This window comes from Toxotes jaculatrix, chromosome 10, assembly GCF_017976425.1.
Source record: "Toxotes jaculatrix isolate fToxJac2 chromosome 10, fToxJac2.pri, whole genome shotgun sequence".
NCBI classification, from domain to species: Eukaryota; Metazoa; Chordata; class Actinopteri; family Toxotidae; genus Toxotes; species Toxotes jaculatrix.
Genome location: NC_054403.1, coordinates 7,595,785 through 7,620,576, shown reverse-complemented (window position 1 = coordinate 7,620,576; position 24,792 = coordinate 7,595,785). Strand labels below are relative to the sequence as shown.

General features: G+C 39.8%; 1 protein-coding gene across 2 annotated transcripts in view; it reads right to left on the bottom strand.

Annotated features, from left to right (window-relative positions):
- Positions 1-554: 554 nt before the first annotated feature.
- pigg (phosphatidylinositol glycan anchor biosynthesis class G) overlaps positions 555-24,792 on the bottom strand; it is a 52,422-nt gene continuing 28,184 nt past the window's right edge. For both annotated transcript variants that reach the window (XM_041048546.1, XM_041048547.1), the window contains 5 exons: positions 24,277-24,680; positions 21,562-21,753; positions 12,295-12,604; positions 8,206-8,369; positions 555-3,035 (listed from right to left, as the gene is read on the bottom strand). In XM_041048546.1, the coding sequence (XP_040904480.1) occupies positions 2,813-3,035; positions 8,206-8,369; positions 12,295-12,604; positions 21,562-21,753; positions 24,277-24,680 (1,293 nt within the window). In that variant the 3' untranslated portion in view covers positions 555-2,812. The remainder of the gene's footprint in view (positions 3,036-8,205; positions 8,370-12,294; positions 12,605-21,561; positions 21,754-24,276; positions 24,681-24,792) is intronic.

The following is a 24,792-nucleotide window of genomic DNA, read 5'->3' as shown; positions in this document are numbered from 1 at the left end:
AAGACATTATGATGGTCGTTAGCTAAGCAAAGTGATATGAAGCATACTGAACACTGACAGAACAATCCTCATGAGTGATGTCGACTGTTATCTGCTTCATAAACTATTTCCATCAGCCTTTGATTGAAGTCTGTGCGGGTCTCTGAATTCAGCTGAAGAGAGGAAAGGCACTTGACAACAGCATGCTGCCAATTTAGAAAAGGATCAATTCAGCTTTGAGCCTGGATACCTCAAAGCTAAATGTGTCCCGCTTCTGATGCAAACCAGCTAACCTGCTGTGATCCATATGCAGTGTATGTCTGTCAGTGACCCTGTCTATTCAAATGTAAATCCTCTTGTTTGTCTGACTTTTCAATGATGTTCAGGACATTTAAATTCCATTCTCTGTGGGAGTAGTCAGCGTTCAGGTCTCTGTCGCTGTCAAGGTGAGTCACAGCGACAACTGCGACGGCAGCAAAATAAAAACGAGAGATGTTCGACTTGCATCAGACGAAATCTATTAAAAAAAAAAAAAAAAAAAAACACTGAACATCAGCATTGCTGGGGTTTTTTTCCCCCTCCTTTCTCAGTTTGGCATCTGCTTCTCCAACGCCTGTGGTGACTTGGGGGATGTCAGTGATCTTAGCTGCGGGCGAGATGCTGTTTCAAGGCAGACAGCTCATCAAGGTGAGTGACAAGTGTTGGGGCGGGAACTTACAATTCATTTTACTGCCTGGAGGTGAAAAGTTGCACACTGCGGCTTTAACACCAAATCTTTAAACTTGCTTTTTTTTTTTTTTTCTGGACAAATCTCAAAGGATAATGATGTAAGAACTGTCAGGTTATAATCAGCAAGGAGCTTTGAAGTAGTCACAGCTGTTTACTGACATCACACACGGCCATAACTCAACAAGATACCTGCTGAAACGGAAATCTTTGCTCTTACTTTATTATAAAAGACTGCAGTCCTGCGTACGGGAGGCGGGAACATTTTTATGGGTCAAATTACACGAACAAACATGATGAGTTTATGTTACAGAAGCGGTGAGTTTGTGACATTGAAAGGTTCGATGAAACCTGGACATCAGTCCTCACTCACTGTAACTGCAGTTTGGATATTTCCATTTTCTGAGTCCAAGCTCTCAGTGAGATACTATACTTGTGTACTCCACAAGTACTTGGACAGCAACGCATGGTTTGCTCTTTTGGTTCCATACTCTTATTGCTTTGGATGACCGCCAGCTTGCCAACTTTACTTTGGTAGTATTCTCAGTGATACTGAAGGAACAGAGTAGAAGTTAAAGAAGTTTATAAGTCAGATAAATCTGCCAGAGTCTGGAAGTTGTATGACCTACACATTGAAAATTGTAACATATACTCAGGAGGAAACAGCTGGATAAGGAGAGCGAACAAAAAAAAGGGGATTATGCTCCTTCAGCAGAAACTTAAGGTCATCCAACTAGAAAATGTATTTTTTCAGACTATATCTCCTACTGAACAATGTATGAGATTAAAAAAAGAGGAAAGTGTTCTTAATCAATTCACATCTTCAAAAAGCTGTTGTAGATGAATGATGACCGTTTATAACACTGAGCTCAGTATTTGTGATTTTCCTTTTTTCCTTTCTCTATAATGGGCCTCACACCTCTAGCTGACATATGAAGTAGAAATGTTTGCCAAGACTCTGAAATTGCTACTGAATGAGTAAAATGTGAGTTAGAGCTGTGAACATGTGCCACAACTTATAACATAAACCTTTTAACATACCATGATACTTCCTTTTCTCAGTCACAGAGTAAACTACATGGAAATCTAAATATCCATTTGTTGAAAATTGAGTTACGAATAAATTTAGGCCAATTTGAGATTAATAATGTTTTTTTTTTTTTTGATAAATGTGGTTTATTGTCCAGCCCTGAACTTAATGCATCTAAACAGACACCGTGAAATGAAGATGAAGTCTCTTGGACTTGGACATCAGGTCGTCCTTGGACAGAATGAACAGGTCCAGACTGTAGCTGACATCCCCTTCACACTTCTGTTAGGTGTTTGTGCCTGAAAGTGTGTTCAATCCAGAACAACATAAACCTTTATGATTAGTCAATAGGTCTTTTTCACAGCAGGAAAATCACAGGTGTTCACATTAACAATGGCTCTGTTGTATTCAAGTGCCCCAGTAAGCCATGAAAGTGTGACCGTGAGCAGCGTGCGCAAAACCAGGACCCTGAAACTGAAGCAGCTAAATGGAATTCGGCCATTTTTCATTCTATTATTTACACCTGTGCTTTTCCTGCTGTGGCAAAAAGCATTTTGAGTTTGGTGACCTATAAAATGACTGTCATCTAAAGAGCTCAGCTCTGTAAGCACCCAAACATCACACGTTTACACTCTGTTCAACTTAAACACGTTGTTTTCCCCTGTAAAAATAAAGCTACATTAAATTACCCATGGAGTCTATGTAGCACTGCACACCAGTCCCTGAGGTATTATACAATATGTGTATGTTAAAGTTATTCTCCCTCAAAAAGTTTCTTTACAGCATTCCATGTTTATTCCCCTGCAAACATTTTCTCCTTGGAAACAGCAAAATACTAAATAAACTGCCCACAAAAATACACTGTTAATGCATTTTCAAAGTGTTTTTGCAAACCAGATGTACAGAGTCATTACGAAGCATCTATTCACACACTGTGAGCAGGTCAGTGTACTACGCACTGATGACAAGCATATTGTAGTGTCAGTCTTTGTGTTTCTTACACACAGAGTTAAGAGACTGCGTCCGACCCTCTGACTTATCTGAATTCCTTAATGAGAGCTCTGCGTCTCTGGCTGCCTACGACTTACTGGAGCTGTGGCTTTGCTCCATGGTGTTGAAGAAGAGACAGACCCCTGCAGTCAGCAGCAGGTGCATGGACTCGTACAGTAATTTTGGTGAAAAGACGCTCCATATGAAGAGATGGTAGCGAAGAACAGTTACCAGCACAATGTAGGCTGCAGCTGGCACAGACCTCAGCAGGGCCAAACAGTAGCAACCATGGCCGACTGCAACCGGGCTCCTGCAGAGAGGAAAAGGGTTCATCAGAGAGGAGGAAAGCACTGCAGAGAGCAAGGCAGGCGACTCTGTGCTGTGAATAACAGGAAAACTTCCTGTTCAGCAACACAAGCAAAAGTTTACATGTGAACCGAGGTCAGCTGAGACGATTTATGTCTTCTAAATGAAACGTGATGGTGCTGATTCAGATTGTTTTTGATGATTCACAGAGAAGGCCACATTTTCACATTTTGGAGATTTTACCTCACGCATGTACCCGAGAGTCTGATCCAATTATCTTCTCACAATAACACAAATTGCTGGAAAATTCTGATAAAGAAGTAAACGACTTTAAAACCCGCATGATGGGAGGAGGGATGCAGCGAGGAGATTAGGAGATGATGATGTAAAAACCAAGCACATGGGGACACACAAAGAGTTGTGTATGTGTACACTTCATCTCTGACGCAGTGAGACACATGCGTAAATTAGTACAGGGACTTGGTCCATTCAAACAGGCAGAGTCCCAGCTGAGGGGGAAGAACTTCAAGCCTTTTCTCAAGACAAGAGAAGGCAAGCTGATGAAGTAGGAGACGTGGGAAGTAGTCCAGTTTGGAGGTGGAAATGCAACCAAAGGGCCAGTTAACTTCCATGGAGATATACACATACGCACCAGTGTTGGTGAGGAATGTAATCAAACAGTGACCAATAATCAATAATACAATAATTTTTTTTTTTTTTTTAATGGAGTGGGCAATAGAGAAAAGTAAAGGTGTAAAGGTGTAAGAGCTATTGTTGCTACACTGTCCTGAGTCTGGGAGGCAGAAATGATTTGATAAGATCTGATTAAATGATATTAAAGTACCTGTGTGAAAAGAGTCAGAGATTTTCTCCCAAAGGAAAAGTTCAGTTTTTATGAGCTTGGTCTTGGTTTTATGGACTTAAAACAACATCCTTTTTCATAAAAACATTTTAACCTTTTACCCACCAGTTACGTTACATGAGTCTTTTATGAAAAGCAACACAAGTGGTCAGGGAATAGCTGAACCACCTCTTCTCTAACCTAGTTATAATGTAAGAGTTTACTTACTTAACAAAGCTTCCGATTGTTAAGAGATAATACAGAACATGGCTGACAAATCTGATCTGACACTCGATAAAATCCTGTTTAAATAATGATGTAAACCAGGAAGATTTTAAATAACATTTCACAAAAAAAGCACACAAATTCCAACATGTGTAGGAATACTGTTAACTCTGATACACATATATTTCTCAGCGTGTGCACTTATAAACAAACCAAAGTCAAAGGACTGACAGTTCAGTTTAATATTAAGCTCGACCCTCGAAAACTGCAATTTTTTTGACCTCGTGTTCACAAAGTCGATTGCCTCAAACTGGACAGCGCTGCTGATGTTTCCTAGCAACCAATTCACTTATGACTCTACTCGCCAAGTCATGTCTTTAGTTTTAGTGGTGAAACACGACTTAGTTGGTCACTAGTGTGAAATTTGTTGGTAATTACTGAGAACATAAGAAGAGCTACACACACAAGCTTAGTGATGATTTTACAAACAGATGCTGCAGCAGAATCCACGTGATCAGATTATCCATTAGATCAGATATTTTAAACACTTCCCCAGTTTAACACAACCACATGAATCACTTCAAAAACGAGGGTGAACATACTTTATAATTCAGTGCCAAAACTCCTGGCGTGCATGAACAGAATAAGACCAGCAGGTAAATGTTGAACCAGGACATAACCCTGCGAGTTCTGATGATATTTCCAACAGAGAGTTTTCATATCAACTGTTTTTTTTATGTGTGTGTGTGTGTTCAAATAATGGCTACAAAAAAATATGATTAAACTGGGACTTGTCTGGTCGGTTTTGTTGCCCTAATGGACTCAGATGAAGAGAAATGAAGTTGGTGAGTGTATAGTCATGGTAACTTAGATGAAAAATGGTATGATGGCATGGCTGTAAAAAAAACAAAACAAAATAAAACATAAACAAAAAAAACAAATCTACACTACACTGTGAATCAACATAAAAGGTAAGCTCTTCAGCAAACGGCTCCTTCCACAGAGCTGCTGTTTTTAACACAGCTTAGGTTTATTTCTGCGTCCTACCTCAAAGAATTACTAAAACATTCATGTGCAACCTCTCAGGTGGGTTACCAGGGTAAACAGTCTGTCTGCAAAATCTTGCCAGCAACTTAATTCTCTCAGAGGAGAAGAAGTGCCACATCTTTGACATCTTCTCTAATTCACAGTTATATAAATGAACGAGGTGACAAAGAGGCTTAGCGTTCCTTTAGCTTGATGCCATTCATCCGAAGTGTGTGGTTAGAAAAGTGAAACTCTGATAGTAGAAGAAAGAAGCACATGTGAGTAACTCAGAGAAAAAAAGCAGCTTTTCTCTTTGTGAATATTTTCTCTGTAATAAATGTGTATAAAGTGCAAAATGAAGGATGAATGAAGCAGTGACTGTGTCCTTCAGTATGCTGTATTTCAGTAAACAGTCTCACTCCTGAGCTCACGAAGCAGCAGGCTGCACAAAAGATCAACAAAGACCAACTCTGTGGAGTCACTCATGCTCTCAACAAAGGTAAGTTCAAAGAGCTTATTGGAAATCAAGTACAAGGTACACATATAGTAAACAGAATGACCTGAATATTCTTTTTGCTGCTTGTATTTGTCAGAATATGTGACTTCAGAGACAGTTTTAATGATGGCACTAAAGCTGTGATGCGTCTCCCCTGATTAACCCCGTTGTGAAGGTCTACAGTGATTATGTGGACTAAAACAACGAAAACACTCTCCTCAAATCATGGCATTGCTTTAAGTGGAGTCTGACAGTGTCTGGGGAAACCCGTTGAACAGCTATTGATCAAAGCCCATTTCCAGTACTTGCCTGGTGGTTGAGCTGCTGATGGTGCAGAGTGAATTTTAAATGAGTTACTGTACTCTGCATGAGACTGCCCTACACTCACATCTGTCACAGCGTCTCTGCGTGCATTTTACAGGTGGGGTGTCTGTGGAAAGCAACATGCTATGAGTTATATCAGCAATGAAAGACGATTATGTGTCCAGCACTGTAATGCAGTACGTAATGTTTACAAGCTGGATTTCATGTGATATTAACCTGAACGGCATCAAGGCTGAAGTCCCTGCAGTGGCCTCTAGAGGCTGCACTGTTCACTTCAGCCAATAATGTCAAAGTGATTGGCAGACCAAACAACATCCTGCCGATTTGGCTATTCAGAGGGTAAAACCACAGCGAGTGTGGCGAGGCAGCCAGGCACCACCATCGTGCCCCATTAGCAGCCGTTTGCGGGTGGATCAATGGTGCTGTCGGTCTAAATGCAATTTACAGCCCGCCTGCTCTGTCGCTGCACTTTAGGTTCACACGTGAAACAGATCAATGCAGGTGATGTGTCTGAATTTAGTGTTTGAGAAGTAAGGTTTTAGGCAGCAGTTTGAACTTACACACCCAACACATCTCAGGTGTCATGTTGTCACTGGTTACTGCAAAGTGATTCTTCGTTACTGTATTTTAGATCCTTCTTCTCTTTACTGCTTCTCACAAGCACTTTTGCTTCTTCTAGTAGAAGATGAATGTTACGCCACAGCTTTGCCTGGCTCGCTGTGGTGTAGCGAGAATCTCAGTGAGGCTTTACTTTGAATTTGAATCCCGCTCCCTCTTCGTGGGTTTAGTTTCCCTGAGTACGGTGCTACAGGAAAGATGATGGAGGTCATTATAATCACCCGGGAGCCATGAATGTTGAGTAAATTTTGTTCTTTCTGTGTAAAAGTAGAAATTTTTGGGGTGCTGAGGGTAAAAAATTTTCAGCAATGTCTTGGTCACCAATATCACAGTGTCATTCTCTGAGGACCTTTAATGTCCACGTCCAATTTCATGGAAAGCCAGACAGGAGCCATTCTGGACCAGAATGTTGGATGGGTGAATGGATCAACTTTGTCATCCCCAGGCTCTGCCTCTGGCAGCACAAAAATTTAAGATGAGTAGAACTTTTTAATCAGAGACTGTCTGAGCTCCTGAAATGTTTAAAACATCGTATTTAAATGTGGGATCAAAGATTATTAAGAATCTAAATCATTCATGGATACATATACACCCTCTGCAGTCTAATTTCTACGGGACCTTTGTGCTGACAAAATTAAAACTTTTTTTTTTTTTTTACATAAAGTAATGACTTTTTATCACAAGGCTACAGCCTTCGATATATCCTCAAATTTCTGTTACTGGCATTTAAACAACAGAGGAAGGTTCAAAAAAACTCTTTTTATACAAATACCATCCTTTGTCTACATTAAAAGAGCATTTTAGCTTTGGCTCTATCAGCAGGGCAGCTGCTGCCCAGCCACAGACCTCATCACTCAGTACTGTGCAGGGGCCTCATGCTGAGGCGAAGCTGTAGCCATTGGCTACATTCACACACATGCAACAACCCAGCTACTGGCCTATATCCAGTTATGGCTTTATGCGGGATAAGCTGTTTACATGCTTGTTTGATACCCTGCAAGCAAATCTCCCTGTTGCCATGAGCAGACCAATTAACAGAATATTTTTCTGCACCTGTACAGTCCACACAGAGAGAATTCAGACCGACACAGCATAAAAACATATATAAACAACACTCAAAAGTCATTGCATAGTGATGATGCTGTGTGGATGTGCTGCCACAGATGGTCTGAAACCAAAGTAAAAGAGAGCAGAGTGTTTGAATTAACACTCAGCTCAGGTCGCCTTGATCAAGATGGAATTGATACTAATACTTGGAGTGACAGAAGCTGGACATTTCAACCATGTCTATGACTTTTACCTCATTATTTAAACTGTTAATCTGTTTCTTTTAGCTAGGATGATTATTTCAACCATTTCTCCAGTACTTACAGCTAACGATTTCATTTTTCAGACTCAGGCTGATGGGCAGCTCACTGGTTCTTGTAAATGCAGAAGTAAAGATCAGCATAGCACCAATTTCTAATCCTATTTTGATTTTTTTTTTCTCTCCTTAAAACACACGGATGTATTTTTAATGAAATAATAATTTTAGTTAGTTGAGATGAGAAGTTGAACTTTCTCCAGGAAACTACCGGGGAACCAGGATGTTTACACCCTAGTTGGACGTCACTGTCACAGAGTGACTTTTAAACTGACACTTACCTCTCTCTCTCTGAGCTGAGGTAGCAGACGAGGTGGCACGCCCAGAGCAGGGGCCCTGCGTAAGTGTTGAGGGCTGTTAAGAAGATGGCAGGTGCCTCTACGTAGCTTTCCAGTCCAATGAAGCCGACTGAAATGTCAACGGTGGCAATGTTGTTGGAATTTCCCTGCAGGAGCAGAAAGAAATCTTATTTTAGCATCTCCAGGAGCACAGAGATTTTACTTTAACTTTATCCTGTATACAGAAAAAAAAGAGTACACAGAGATCTGTGGGTGAAGCTTTGTAAGCATTTCAGAGCTCTAAAGAACTGGTCCTTTGCTTTATCATCATTACTTTGAGCTTCTGGCGACTTCCCAGCGGCCCAGTTGTTTGTGTTTTCCAGTCCCTGACCAGAGCAGCACACACAGCTTTCTGTCTGGAGCTGGACTCTTGTTAAAGCTGCTCAGGCTACTGTGCATGTGTGCACACACACATTCTGTTTTTTAAGAAAACTGCATATTTCTGGTTTATTTAAACACTGATTTCCAGTATTTGTGGAGCAAACCAAACATGCCTGCAGTAAACTGAAAATATTAAACTTTTCTAACCTTGTTTTATTGTATTCTTTCTTGTTCAGAAGTTCTATCTGAAGCTTTTAGAAGATTTTATCACTGCAAAGCAATCGGGATTTATAGCCACAATATAAAGGGTATATGGTTCTGTAAGTGTAAGTGTATTTTGGATATATTCACAAGGAAAATAAGCCTCAGTTCAAATGTAATAAAATGGTGCAAAAAAACTAAAAACTAAAAAAGAGTTTGACAAAATGAAGAAACGTTCCATAACATTGAAATATATGTTAGAGATTTTTAAGTAGTTGTTTCATTACAAGCTCAACCTGCATGTGAGAGTCATTATAGTCATTATATTTAAACTGAAAAATACTAAAATATGTAATATGGTCTGCACTTGTACTTACCTCCTTTGTCAGCTCTTGGTTAGTGCAGATCAGGTGTCTAAGCAATTTTATAGTCTCACCTTTGTAACAACCTGATTGTATTTAGTTCAAAGAATACTCGGACAGCGTCATTTGTGTTTAAACTTGATCTGATTTCTGGAAGGCACATTGAGATCTTTTCCTATTAGGTTCAAATTGGCTCATTAGTATTTCATTTTGTGAGTGTTTCACTTAACAGATTCACTTTCCTTGTGCATAACAAGTGATAATTACCTGCTGCATTTATGTTGTACCCTATACATGCACATACACCAGGGGAAAAAAAATATCTCTGGGCATCAGCAGAGATCAAGGATGGTTTTCTTGTTAAATCTGAAAGCAATGATGATCCATAAGCAGCAACACATCAAGTGACTGTTTGTTTCCCTTCTGTGCACACATCCCTGATCACAGAGGAAGGGAACATTAACAGCTGGTTCCATTTTAAACAAACAGACAGAGACTATCAGTGAGCCGGCTGGAGGGTGCATATGGATGTTTTCTACTTGCTTTCTTGCAGAAATCAAGCTGTGATCTTTCAAATAACATTCTGCACCTTCAACAAATCTATCACTTCTGAAAAACCAGGAGAGAAAGAAATGTTTTATGTATGAATTTCTGACAAAATTGATTGTCACAACATCTGTGAGAGAGCGAGGTTGGTCTTATAGGGTTCTTTGCAGGAGTGCAGGAGCATATAACATGAAAAAAAAAATCAGGGGTAACAGATGACTCCACACACACCTCTATTTTGGGGAAAGTGTGATTACAGATGTCTGTAATTAGTTTGATGAGCACAACTTAAAACCTGAATAGTTTCGTGTGCATTAAAATGGCTCAAATATCTGCTGCAACTTGTACATTTATCGCAAGTCACGTCTGTCGGATTAGTTAAATGTGAGTCCACCTTTCAGTTCTCAGCTCTGAAACCATCCCTGTGATGATTCATTTATTTTCTACAGAAAGCTGCTGAGCTGAATTCATACCTGCGGGGTGACTCGTCCCTACTCATGTGGCAACATTTGCACAAACTGTCTCATTTCTGAAGAATAAACCCCTCCTTGCTGCTTTACTGACCATCTGGTTTTGGGGACAGAGATAAATACACCGAAAATCCACAGCAAAGTCTGACTCGTCCATCACTCCAAATCATCAAGACAGCTGAATGCAGGCGGCCAAAACCTCACCTGTGAGACAGTTAATTCATCATGTGATACGATTTAAAGCCTTTTGTAACAATAGCGATGTTTCTGCAGGTGAGGTTACCTGGAATATTTCCCACAGTCCTCTTGTGTTTTGGTGTGTTTGGCTGCCAAAAACCAAGGACACTTTGAAAACAACAACAGCTTTCTGCCAATATTTATACTAAAGCCTCTGAAAACAAAACAGAAAAAGCAACTGTTTCTAGACCCCACAGTAATATCTTACAACTCTGATCAGTTTGCAGCCCAGAGGTCCCTGATCTGCTGTTACTGTACTCACTGATTAGATTTTAATTCAACATAATTTTGATTGTTCTGCATGACATTAGTTTTTGTTTCAGAGCAGCAATTTTAAATCACATATGTCGCAGCTTTACAGATCCATTATGGTTACAGCTTCGTCGAGAACGTTATTACTCAAAGGTCTATAATTACATGCCTGGGCGGTTAGACTGAAAATTGACTGGTGGCGGTCTATTCCCCGGCCCATCACAATATTAATGACCCAAAGGTGATGAGGGTTATTAAATTGTTAGCCATGTGGAAATTCTGTGTTGACAACAATACATAGCTGCTAAACAAATGTCTGTCTTGGGTGGAGGTTAAATCAAACGGCAGGTGTCACATCCGCCTTTTAGGAACATTCATAGCCCATAACACCATAACACATCCACAGGAAACAACTAGTCCAGTTGGCCTTCATGCCAGTGCCGGATGAAAGTAATATAATTTATACACAAACACTTCCTCTGCCCAGAACGGCACCTATTACAGTGCCCTTTATCAGTGGTGATAGCTTTCTCAAACGTGGCTACACTCTGTGTCACAGCATTAAATGAGATGTCTCTTACAATCAGACAAGTAAGACTTGCTTAGGTTTTGTTGCACTGTGAACTTCCTTTTGTTGATGTGAGCCGTGGTGATTCTGGCTCTGATACACAGCTTCACACCTCTGTCCTTGTGGCGCCAGCACCAACGGGTGTTGCACTTTTTGAAATGGCTGTGGTTTGTAAACTGGTAATTGAGCAAATTTAGAATCGAGCTTAATCTAGAGAGATAAAGGATATAATGAGCATAATTCAATTTTTCTTCTTACCATCATCAAGAAAGAGCAAAACTTACTTTGAAGAAACAAAATCAATACAAGGCCCAGTGAAGCTGTACAACCACAGTCTAACCTGCAGGTCACTGAGCAGCTCCACTGGAGCAGTCAGGGGTTTCACACACTTCAGCCCTGGTCACACCAGAAACTGTCAAATTTCATCTGCGAGTCTTTGCTGAGTATTTGTCTGGTAAATGCTTGGTGATTTTTCACAAGCTTTGTTGGTGAACTACTATAACTGATGAGCTAACCGCTAACATGCTAGCACTGACATTTAAGCTGGTGTGTCCTGGTGACCTACCAGCCACAAGCCCATTTCTCTCACACTGAGCTCCCCACTGCCCCATTTACTGTCATTATTATTATGAAGATACCAAACAGTTGGTAAATTACATTAAAAACACAGTGGAGAAATGTTAGTTTGAGGTTTTCCTGTCACTGAAACATCAACAAACTCAAACTTTGATGTTTAAAAACATACAGATTGTAATTTACTAAAAGAGTAACTGAACAGCCCCTGAAAATCTTGTTTTTTCTGACCTCCAGTGGTTTAACCTTTCACCTGGCTGCAGCGATGTACAGGTGTACTCCAGGATCCTGTGACATCACTGCTGGGTGTGGTTACAGGTGCAACAAAGCTCACCTCTAACCACACCCAATCAAAACCAGCATCACTGCTGAAAGAGAGAGGGCAGCAAAACCCTGATTTTCAGCCTGCTGTTCAGTTACTCATTAATACACCTTCCTCTGCACAGCATATTAAACAGACAGGCTACCACTGATATATATAATCATTGTTATTGTTCTTTACCTGAAAGTAGAAGAAGGCCTGACCAAACCAGTAGTGAATGATGGTGGTCTGGGCTGCATCATAGTGGAGTTTCCTCAAGACAAACTGAGCCATGAGGGTCTGGATCAACAGGCAGCAGCACAGCACGGGCAGGTTGTGAGCACGAAACAAGAGCGACACCAACAAAACCAAGCCGCTGTAAATCTCCCACAATCCCCTGCTCTTCAGTTTGGCATCTGCTGTGATGATCTGGGATCGGAGCAGGTCCTTGGTGCCCGTGAAGAGGATGCCCAAAACGAAGACATAAACAAAGCGTGCCTCCACTGTTCCCCTAAAACAGAAAGATTCCACACTGTGTCATTTTTTTGCATTTGCAGTGAGCGAGTACTGATTTTTCCACACAAAACTCATTCAATATTCAAGTAATTGTGGTACAGGACTCTGGGATGTGGGTTCTTATGGTCTCACTGTATTTGTCTGTGCATTTAGCAACTAAATATCCAGAGCTAGGTTTTGGGACATTATATACTGAATGATAAAAGAAAAATCACACTTCTTATCAAATAAAGTTGACAACAAAAGCTGCAAAACAAGTGACAAGAGCAGAATCAAATCAAACTACTTAACAGAACCAAAAAAAGAATTCATATTATCTCTGTGACAGCAGCAGTAACAGCAGGAGTATAAAGAAGGAAAGTAAAGTGAGTATAAAGCTCAAAACAATGGTTCATATTTAGCTGAGCGATGCATCATGCATGTTTCAGTCATTAAAATTAATTATATTTTTCTAATATGACAGAAAACAAGCCAGAGATCTACAGCCTAACACACCTGTGGTTTCTGCACGTGTCAGCCAGACCCTTTGTAAAAGAGGTTTTCAAAGTTCACTGCTTTAATTAATTTCATATCACTGTCTCTTGTTAGACAGGATTCCTTATATTTCTGTAACTCATAACCTTTCTTTCATTCAATATGCAGTGTGTCAATGTAACATTAATAATTAAAGGTGTGAGACTGGAAGACAGAACGAGTCGCCCCGAGGAAAACAGGCTTTCCCACACCCATCACTCTGTCTGTTCTCCTTGTTTCTGAATCACTGTAATTTGAGAAACACTGCATTAACACTTTTTAATACATTTTAGGGTTATGTGACATTTGATCAAAAGTCTCTGTCTTGAACTGAGAACCACAGATTGTAAATAGTTAAGGATAATAATGAAGGTAGACACAGTGGCAGTGAATAAACCCAGAGCACACAGTATGCTTGAAGGTTACAGAGGGATTTTACAGCAGCTGTACTGGAATGTTAAAAACTTTCGCAGGTGTAATTTTCGGTTAAAGACTGTAAAATGTCAAAACTTACTGAATTATAGTCAGATAGACAGATAGATTGAATGAATGTGTTCTGGGTACTTCAGGGGTTTATTCATTGGGATCACATGACACAGGTGCTATAATTGTGTACATTATTCTGAGGGTTTTTGACTGGAAAGTTACACTGAATGATAAAAACAACGGGCAGCAGACCAGGACAAATACCAAGGAACAGCATGGAGTAACATTAATGCTAGGACGGTAAGGCAGCAGCCATTGTAGGGTTAACATTATTTACAGTCATTTGATGATGGATGTTTCTGATGTTTTACATTTAAATATATGATCCATAATCCATTTCTGAATACTGTTGTAAAACTGTATTTTGAATTGTAATCATTTATACACTCATTTGCCAGTTTATTAGCAACACCAATCTAAAACTAATGTAGTCTAACGCTGAGGTTTATAATATTAATCCTACCTTCACTGATACAAATGAGATGGACAAAAGATTAGAAAGACGTCTCAGTAAAACACAACACAATCCAACAGCACCACAGACCACAGTCTCCGAATGATCATAAAGTTGAATCAACACCTCTCTGAAACTGTTTGAACAAAGACTGAGCGTTATAACTTTCATAAAGGGAGGATTTATTGCAGCACTGTTGTATCAGGCTACAAAGGTAGTTGCATCTAATAACCTGCCAACTGGGTGTATTTTATTCACAAGCTCACTTATTTTGATCCAATGTTCCTTCTCGTGGACATGACCTCTCTCCAACAATTAACAAGTTCAAACAACAAGTTCAGAAAAAAGAATGTAAGCTATGAATTCAAGTCAACAAGAATTTAATACAGATTCAAAGATGGTTGAGGTCTAAAATGTATCACCTGCAATGTACAACAGTGAGTGTGGGTCTAACGTCTGAAGCTAGTAGAAGGTTAAAAGGTTTCTATGAAACTCTTCTCCTTCTAAAAGGCTTACTCCACAAAAATCCTTTTCCACCTATCAATAATTTATATGCTCAAAGAGTTCCAAATTGAAGCTTTAAAGGAAAAGTACTTTCGATTATGAAGGCAATTACATTTAGTCTAATTTCCATTTCGGGCATTCAGCATATGCTTTTATTCAACAAAACTTAATAAAATATTTTTTCCTCAAATCTGCGCTTCTTGAATTTTTTTAACTTTTAATTTGTCCCAAAAAGGTGAATGAGTAAATTAGCCTTAATAAAACAAAACAAACAAAAACACAGATTACAAAAGGCTGGTAATGATAGGTTGTTTTACTCTATTTCATAATGGATAAGGGGGAAATTAAGAACATTAAGAACTAATGAAGTTTAGGAAGCTACTGAATTTTCATGGAGTTGCAGCCTGAGGAAACTGCGGCCTTTAATTGTATTCTCAAACATGTGGAGATTATCCCAGGCATTAAGAATACAGTGCTTTCTATGTGCTCACCTACTGACTACCAAAACCTGGATATAAATTTTCAGAATTATATCTAACATTCATTTCAAGTGGCTTCTGGAAAGATTTCAAAACTGTTCAAAAACGGTTCAAAAGCTATTTACGCATTTAGAGAATCTCGAAAGTAAAACATTAGAAAAGCGCCTCTATTCAGTCAAAAGCAATCACAGAGTAAAATGACATTTCTTTTGCAGCAGGATGCAGTCAAAGCTGCAAGAGTACTCACCAGCCCTGAAGGAGTTGAGCAAGTATTGGACATGTATTATTAATCAGTGTGTTTTATGGAAACCTGTTCCAACAGAGGAAAGGAGCAGAGTAATATGCTCCATACAGCACTATTCTTTATTATTCACAACTCCCCTAACAATATGGCAGGGATTGTATTCATCATTATTTTATGCAAAAGGAAAAGCGGAAAATCCTGGCCTGGATTTCATATTATTTGAGGAAAGTGATGGATTTGAGCTGCCGGGCTTACTTGTTAACTAGTGCGCAGGGTGGAAAAAAAAAGATTGAGAGAATTCTAAAATAATCATACTGTTCTACATGTTTGTGCTTAACAACCAGTATTGTGTCTTGCTCTTGATGTAGCTGTTTTCTTGTAATTATTTTACACGGAGGAAGCAGGAGGAGAAAAAAAAATGTCTGAGATTTCCATGGTTTCCCTTCTGAAGCCTGTATATTCAACTACGAGAGACTGCAGGACTAATCCACATCAGCCTGAAACAATAAACATTTTCTCCAACACTGAGGCATGCGACACTCTGAATGCCGAAAGGCATCTTGTTTGCTTTGACATTTTCAAAGCAGAAAGCACAAGCTCTCCTTCTTGTCTAAGCAATAAAGGCTATTTGCTTTTTATGCCCTGTCCCCATCTGCATCACCCCCCCACCCCCCCCCCACCCCCCCAAAAAGTGGCTGCAGTTATTTTAAGCTCCTCCTGATTATAGGATATCACACGTTCTCTCCAAAGTGTGAATGAGACAGCTTTGCATCTATGAGATTACTCAAATTTTGCAACCCTTACTTAAATCAGTCTAGTCATGGAGATAGGGCAGTGTTACGTCATCTATGATTACCATCCAACTCTCCAGACAAGCAGCAGGAACTGCAACAACACTAAAACAAGACTCCTCCAGCCCCTCATGTCCCTGCCGTCTCATCACTTCTGTCCACTTGAAGCACGGTGGCTTGTAACAGACCAAAACTGTATAGTCATGGCTTACCAATAGACTGATGTAAGAAAGCTAACAGACAGCAGCAGCATATAACCATGGCAAGCTCTGGGTTAATAATGCTGCATTTTTATTTGGTGGTGGTATGAAAAGTGTCTTGAAAACCCAGTCTAGAGGGAGTTTTTGCTTCAGTCAGGCAGCCTGTTAGGTCATTAGTACTGAATGTCAATCCTTTCAACCCTCCTCAGATATGTTATTGTCATTTTGTTAAAGGGGTCTGTGAGAGTCCTTTGGTGGGCTGTAGTTAGGACCACCGAGCAAACACCAAGGTCACAGGAAGCTCAGTCTTATTCCAGAACAATAACAAAGAAGAGGCCAAAGTTGTTGTGATAATGGGGCTCAGCTGTGTCTTCCAGCGGGGCACATTTATCATAAAGAACAATGCTAAGAGTGCATGTTGTTATTCTTGGCATCATTTGCTGAGATTACTTGTGGATTTGAGAACTACACCCTGGAAAGAGTCTGGAAAGTTTTTTTAGGTTCTGTTTCAGAGTGCCACTCTCACATTAATAAGACAAGGCAGGTCATTAAACTTTCATTACAGCACATACAGTAATACTGTAGTCTGAATGCATCATTAATCAAAGCTTATTTAGTCAGGTGAGTTCACACAGAAAATAAGTACCTAAAAATGTGTCCAAAACACATTCCTACCCTCACACCGATACTCTCTGGTGTCACTTTAATAATAAACACATTCTCATAACTTTATTTAAGGGATGATCGATACTTTTAAAAACCCTGAAAACAAATTCTCTCTCTCAGCTTCTTAATATGAGCGATGAAGTCCTGCATGGACACCCTCGGTTCATTCATTCCCATTATAACAGACATTATAACAGACACTCAATAGCTCTATATTGAGTCTATAGTGAGCAGCAGTAAATTGAAGTTTCAAACACTTATAAATCATCATCATTATGCATGACTGTGATTTTCACTTATTTAAAATGCCACATACTCTATTGTGGGATTGTGAGTTGATAGTAATGCACATGCCATGAACACAGTTCTGTACTTTTATGAACTTTTTATGAATTTAGAAATATCTGAGTCAAAAGAATTGAAGACAGTTGCGTGGTTTTTTTTTTTTTATGTTGTCCCTGTCAATCAAATCGATTTAAACCCACACAGCTGACATGTTTAAGTATCAGACTCTTCATATACAACACCACTGGATGTTTTTTCAAACTTCAGTTGTTATTGTTGCTTATTTACATATAAATATTTACATTTTTTGAGCAAAACTTCAGATTTGAAATTCTGTTTTCAGGTAAAGCCTTAGAGAATCCTCCTCAACATCGCATGATGTGGAGACATGACCAGTGGAATCAGTGTTATTTGCTGCATTTTGCAATGTTAATAGTAGTAACAGTGGATAGAAAATAGTAGCTTGGCAAGCTGTTGTACAGAGGAGCTGCCTGGATGTAATGTTACCTTGGAAACGAGCACTGGTGTTCCAGCGAGTGAATAAGAATAGGTAAGACTACGTCCAATCCCCTCAACATGCTTGGTGTATGCCCTTCATCAATCACCTGCATCGGGGCTAACACTTACACTAAATCACCCAAAACAAGTAAGTCACTGCCAGAGGAAGGCTTTGAAGAGGACGCCTGAGAATGAGGACGGCCTGTCCCACTTTGTCTAAGTCCTGGTCTTTCTGTGGGATAAAGCTGACCATGTCGAGGAGCTGCAACTACTGAAATACCACTGGGACTGAGTGACAGTCTTTAAAACAATGGTCATTACACAACAAGCCACTTGATCAATGCCCGCTCTCCTGGCACATGTGCTGATGTCTTTTTTCTTCTTAATGTTTGATTAAAAAGAAAAGCACATTTTTTTTGGAAACAGCTACATGATGAAGCACTGACAAAAGCAGTTTTATGAACAATGCCTTAAAGTAGAAGTCAGTGGAAGAAAATAATTTGTTAAATGTTATTGCTGATGTATATTTTACCAACACAGAATTGCCTTTGAGACAGCATTATATTAATATACATATATATATAAAATAACGGTTTACCTCTTGGGTAATAAAACTGAAAACTGAATTCTGTGTGTGTGTGTGTGTGTGTGTGTGTGTGTGTGTGTGTGTGTGTGTGTGTGTGTGTGTGTGTGTGTGTGTGTGTGTGTGTGTGTGTGTGTCTCTCTCTGACTGTGTGTGTGTGGCAGGGGTTCACAGGTGTTTTGACACGAGTTTGAATACATTTCCATTTTTAAGCGGGATCTGTATGCATGAATATTTTTAAATTGGGAACCTGCACAACAGCCCCTTTCTAGATAAAGCAGTACATGATAAAATGGGTCATGTTTTGTTCAGGTGTGAAGCACATACACACACACAAACACACACACACAAATGAAAACATAAACATTGTAAATGTTTGTTTGTGGCTTTATGTTTGGTAGAAAACGTGCCATAAAGGCAGAAGGTGGATGGAGACAGCACCAAACTTTGCCTATGATGTACACGGGCTCAGACAGGTTTGGCCCTCAGCCGACTGCTTTGATGTTGAGCTGCTTCATATCGGAACACTTGTTCAAAAACTTTAATTTGCTTCATCTTTTATGTTACTTTGATTGTATCTTGCTTTATAGACGTTCTTATGCTGTTTGAGGGTTCTTTCATTATCCAGCCAAATAAAAATAATGCAGAGCACATGTTTGCACTGTCAGTTGACTGCTGGTCTATTTTTAGGTTCACTTCTGATGCCATAAGGAAGAGCGTGTGCGGGAGAGGCAGAAAAACAGAAAGAGAAAGACAAACTGGATCCACAGTGACATCAATCCAAGTAACTCTTTGAACTGTTTAAAGTGAGCAGCGTTGTCTGTTCTCAACCCCATTAGCCATTTTGAAAGATGCAACAGCGCAATTAGGCAGTTGGCACAAAGGGAAGGCGAGGAGGGGACAGGGGAGATGTCGTGGGGCTTTACTCTGATAAAACACAGGGAGAGTAACCCAGGAAGAGCAGACTTTAAACAGGGTCATTATACAAAGTCGTCTCTTTTTATATTCACAGTGTACACCGATCAGCCACAACATAAAAAGCAGTTACCGGTTTTAATGTTGTGGCTGAATGATGAAAAGGGAAAAAGCGCAACATGTTTTGGGATTTTTTTTTTTTCACTCTAGAGAAAAAGAAACTGCTTTGATTTTTTGTCTAAAATAATCAGAAATTCAACCATATTGTTCCAAATTCCAAAACACCCAAAAAATTGGACCTAAGAGAAATTTACCACATTATTTGACTCAAAGCACTATTTCAGTACAGTTGCAGAAATACCCAGCAATCCAAATCCAGCATCCAGGAGGGGCTGGATGTTGCTGTTATAGGGAACAAGACTAAAGTTGGTCTTAACTATACAGCATGAAGAATGAAGAGCTTTGCCCAAGAAAAGCCACAGTGGGGACTAAATCTAAAATAAATCCTCGAGGTGGAGCACCTTAATGATCAACTTGTTGAGGTCTGGAGGAAAAGCTGGAGGACTGGGTCAACCGTCAACCTTGTCAATCATACAGTTTGTCAAAAGGAGCCGGGATCCCAGAATGGCTTTAGTTCAGGTGTCTTTGTATGGATAAGGGTGAGAGGTTGAGCTTTTAATTAGGTGAGCAAGTAGGAGAGGCTGCCAAGGAGAACAGGAAAGGTTAGGGAAGGCCAGGTTCTGGTAGTAGATGAAGGGGGGTCAGGAAAACTAGACAGGAGAACTGTGCGCCGCCCTGCACACTCATTATTTTCTGACGGGGGTTAGTAGCAGATAACTCTGTGCCAAGCTACAGTCTGCAGAGTGAAAAATTACCACACTTAGGAGCTGCAAGATTGTCGATTTCCTCTCGTTTTCCACAATGGTAACTACAGCTATTACATATAGATTGTGCTGAGGGATTAGAAATATACCGTGTTAAGAGGCATCAGTCTTCAAATACTAATCTATTCTTTAAAGCACACATTAAACACGATTTTTCAATGAGACACAAAGTGCACTGGATGCTGAAGGGTTATGCATCGGGTGAAATGTTTTATCATGTGTAAAATTAATGCAATTATGGACTTAATTAAGGCTTATGGGTCTAGGAGAGGAGATTCTTACCCAAAGGAATATACCTCGAGGGTTTCAGTGCATCTGCAGGTTTAAAAAATCCAAACTCTTCTCAAGATTTTTTTTTAAAATGGTAACAAGAGGAACTGAGGACCATTTTAAGAACTGAGATGAAAAAAGAAACCAGCAGTGCTTTGAGCTAAATGCTAACATGGTCACAATGACAGGGCTGACAAGCTAATGTTAGGCAGTTATATTGTACAATATGCAGTATTTACCATGTTTACATATAGTATTAGCATGGTAATTAGCTCTAAACAAAAACTGCAGCTGAAACTGATGGAAATCATTAGTTTTTCTGGTTTTTGGTCAAAAACCAAAGTAAAACAAATATAATTCTGACCTGATGGTGGCTCTTGATGTTACTCAGTACTAACAGGGACTGGGATCTCTAATTTCAATACCCTACTATATTTTGCATGTCTGCAGAGTCCCACAGGAATGCCTACATACTTCCAAACCATCCACCTACTGGCTTTTTCACTGCTCAGCAATGGCAAACAAAGTGTGGTTTTGCAGTTCAGTCATGAAAGCCAAAAAAGAACCTAATTTTCAAGACAAATGAAAAGCAAATTTACAAAACTATTATTCCAATATCCTGCATGATGATTTCTTACCTCCTCAATCTGCACTCTAATTAGCCAGCTAACACGGAGGAGCCTCTGTGTTGTGAAAATGTGACTTTGTTTTCATTAGTTACAGAGGACAGCAGAAGGGGGTGAGGTTATTGTTTATGCCAGAAACTTCTGTTGGACAAAAAAAAAAACCCACACCTGTCAATACTATTGCAGTTCTTACTGGCTGCCAATTTAAATTGACAGTCATTGGTTCCTTGATGCCCCTTTAAATGCTGTGACTTTCATTTTTTTAGGATTAGGGGACACTGGGTGAGGCAGAATTACTGTAGGCAGATGTAAAGCAAAAACAAAACAAAACAAAACAAAACAAAACAATACAAAACAAAAAAACAGGGAGGTTCATCATCAGTTAAAGCAATATGGGTTTGTGTGTTGGTCCCAGATGACACATGCAGCACTGCAGCCTGTGAGCTCAGCTACATCACAGCCTGGCACTTTAAATTAGCTCACTAACAGGAGACAGCAATTTGCCAACTGTTGTGGTGAATGAAATCATGGTCCTGGGGTTCACAAACACTTACTTGGACATAGTACGACCAGAGTGTTGCCAGGGAAACAAGACATTGCCGACAGCTGCCCGGTAGCTGTAGACACCCAAAAGTCCGAGGGCGAGGGCAACCTTGGAGACCCATGAGCACCGCCTTTGAACCAGGAGGTAGATAAGGACCAAACAGAAAGCAGCCAGCAGAGAGAGTACCATCTTGTGCTCGGAGCTAGAAAACAAGAACAGACAAATCATCACGGGGTGAAGAAAAGACCTGGGGTCTAAAATGAAGGGGCTCTTCTCATGCTGAAATTAATTCCTATTTAACATGTCTATGTAAACACTTCACAATATATTTCCGTATATTAGCTTCAAATATGGGATGTGTTAAAGCAAATGAAGTTATTTCAGTTTAATAAATCATAAAAACAAAAGCTTAAATCTTGAACAGGAAGTTTTCTGAGCAACAGAGAACAATTTGATGAGATAAAACACTGTCAGTCATATCCTCCAGCAGTAGTTTAAACTTTGTAGAGTCATGGATCTTCAATTGTTCACTGGATTTAAGGCTATACAGTGTGAAATTACATCGCACTGAGCACAGACAGGAAGTAAAACCTCAAAGGACATATCAAAGTTGAAGAGAAGCTGTGTATTTAGCCGTTAGCTGGATCAGACAGCAGAGGAAGTTGGCTACCTTGAGCCAAGATGAGGCGTAACGCTGCCTAGATCTCATTATCCAAGCAACAGGCAGAGCAGGTAGGAAGAAAGGGCAACGCTGGACAGGGAAAAGGTCAGAATCCACATCTCTATTCCACAATGTGATGCATGTTAAAGAACAAACTGTAATCCCCCTGCCCTGAGCTGTTGACTGAATGTTAATGGCTCTGAAACTGTCACAGTTTTACAGAGAAATCACTGTTTTTCTACAGTCTGAGCAATCAGAAGGCTATTTTCCCTTCTTGAATCTTTTTTTTTTATGCTAAGTAGAGGATCCTTTCAGCTTCTCAGCCAATAAAAAAAAAAAAAAAAACACTTAACAATGTTTCAGTGTCAGAAGAACAGACTTGTTTAGCTTTAACACCCATACCTTCCCTTCAGTGTCTGTGATGACTAAATTATTCAGAGACTTATTTTGTTATCAAGTGTAATTTCACACTCATCCAGCGCTGTCTATGGCTACTTCAGTAGGCGAGAGCCTATATTTCCTATAATAGCTTTCAATATTCCCCAGAGAGCAGGAATGAACTTGTTACATTGATCTCTTACACTTATGTGTAGGTGGAGAGACAAAAGGAAACTTAACATCTTGTCGCTGCATCACATTCTTGGCTACTTATTTCAGACAAACTGGTGCCTCTGCCCTTTTATTATGAAATTCACCTCGTGTCAGTACTTAAAACAGTGAAAGAAGGCTATTCACTTCACTATTACACTAAAACCTCAACTTTACACCTGAGTTTTTTTTTTCTCCTCTCACCCTCCACTGTAGCTGTGTAGAAAATGAGTTTCTGTAATGTCACCTACATGTTCCCATATATCCACATGGAAAAGAAAAATATACTACACACTATAACACAAGACTAATAGCCCTCAGCTCTGCTTGCAGCCCCATGTTCATTACAGCCCACGATAAAATATTATTTGTCAGAACAAATCACATACTGAAGATTTCGCTGTTCGTGGAGCCTCACCAGCAGTGGGTACAAAGCTGTAATGTTTGTCTTGAGTAAGAAAAGAAAAATGCATGGAGGCAGTACACTAAAAGGGATTTATGCATGCAGATACACTTTTGATCTTCAATATAATTACTTTACATTTACAGAGCTGTTTTTTTTTTGTTATTTATTAAGGAACTCCAAAGACTTCAGATAAACCAAAGAGAAAGACATACCACTCTTTTTGCTATTCATACAGTGGTGCATCTTTCCCCTGGAGAACTTCTTAGGAGTCATAGTGCTGCCAAGGTAATCCTGACTCAAGCAGGTAGCTGTTGCTGATATTCTTTGCTATGCTGAATACTAAAACAGTTCGAGTTCACAAGCCAGCGTGACTGGCTCACTGGGTTTGCTAACTCTGAGATAAACATGCTCCAATCAATATTTGCATAGTAACAATAGAAATGACGCTATGATAAACCCACTTTACAGTACCTGTCCGGTAGCACACAGCAGAGGGACACAGGTAGTGATAAGCTGGTGAACACAGTGAAGCATTTAACAGCTAAAGAGCCAAATATTTCCCTCAGCAAACAAACGAAATGAATATATGAATATTGGACTTAATTTTATCAGGTGGCCAAAAACATGGCTCCAAATTAATGTAAACAGGCAACTGTTTGCTAACATGTTCACCATATCATCTACACAAAGTAAGGATTTAACAGTGTTGTGTTTGTAGCTAGTTGCATTGCCCCTTAAGTGGCTAAAAAAATTCTATTATTTCAGGTTAAAATAAAGGGACAGGTGTGTGCACTGTGTGTGCACTGTATGAAAACATGGAGTGAAACATGATTCACAGCAATGAGGGTTAATAATTCATTACAATATATTCCAAATGTATTGATACTCTTTTCTTTCCTAAATATTTTCTGTATTTATCTATGATGAATTATTTCAAATTAAATTTGTGTATTTAATATTGGCCTTTCTGGAGTTCCGTAGTTTTAGAAGTTTTTGCTGTATGTTTCTTTAATTTAGCTTTGTGTAGCACTTCATAGTATTTATAATTTTAGAAGAATGGCAAACCCAACCTGTTAAGCCAATGTCCAACATCAGGAAGATGAGCCCATTGTACCCCGGTCTGGTTGAGAGAGCGCAGCAGCCGGCAGCAGGCCAGAATGAAGGGCGGTGTGGCTAATGCTAGCCACTTCTCTGAGCAAATCTCTGCCTTAGGGTGAGCCAAGGGATGACAGTCTTTGGAAGGGAGGACATGCTCCTCCTCATCTCCTGAGCCCTTCTGCTCTCTGAAGTACTTGCGACAGACGTCCTGGAAGACGGCGAGGCAGAGGGTGCTGAGCAGAAAGTACCAAGTTTGGTGCTCTTCCTCCACGAAGCTGCTGGCGGCCAAGCTGAGAGTGTGTCCGATGGTGCCCGCCAGGAGCAACACATCCAGCTCTGACAGCGACCACTCACTGCCACTACTCCTCAGCGGAGACTATAAAGGAGGGTGAAAGTGCATTAAAACAGAAACTTTAGAACAAGAGTATTAAAATGTTTAAAATATGTTGTGTGGTTACAGTAGGGTGTAAACATTTTTTTTTCAAGTT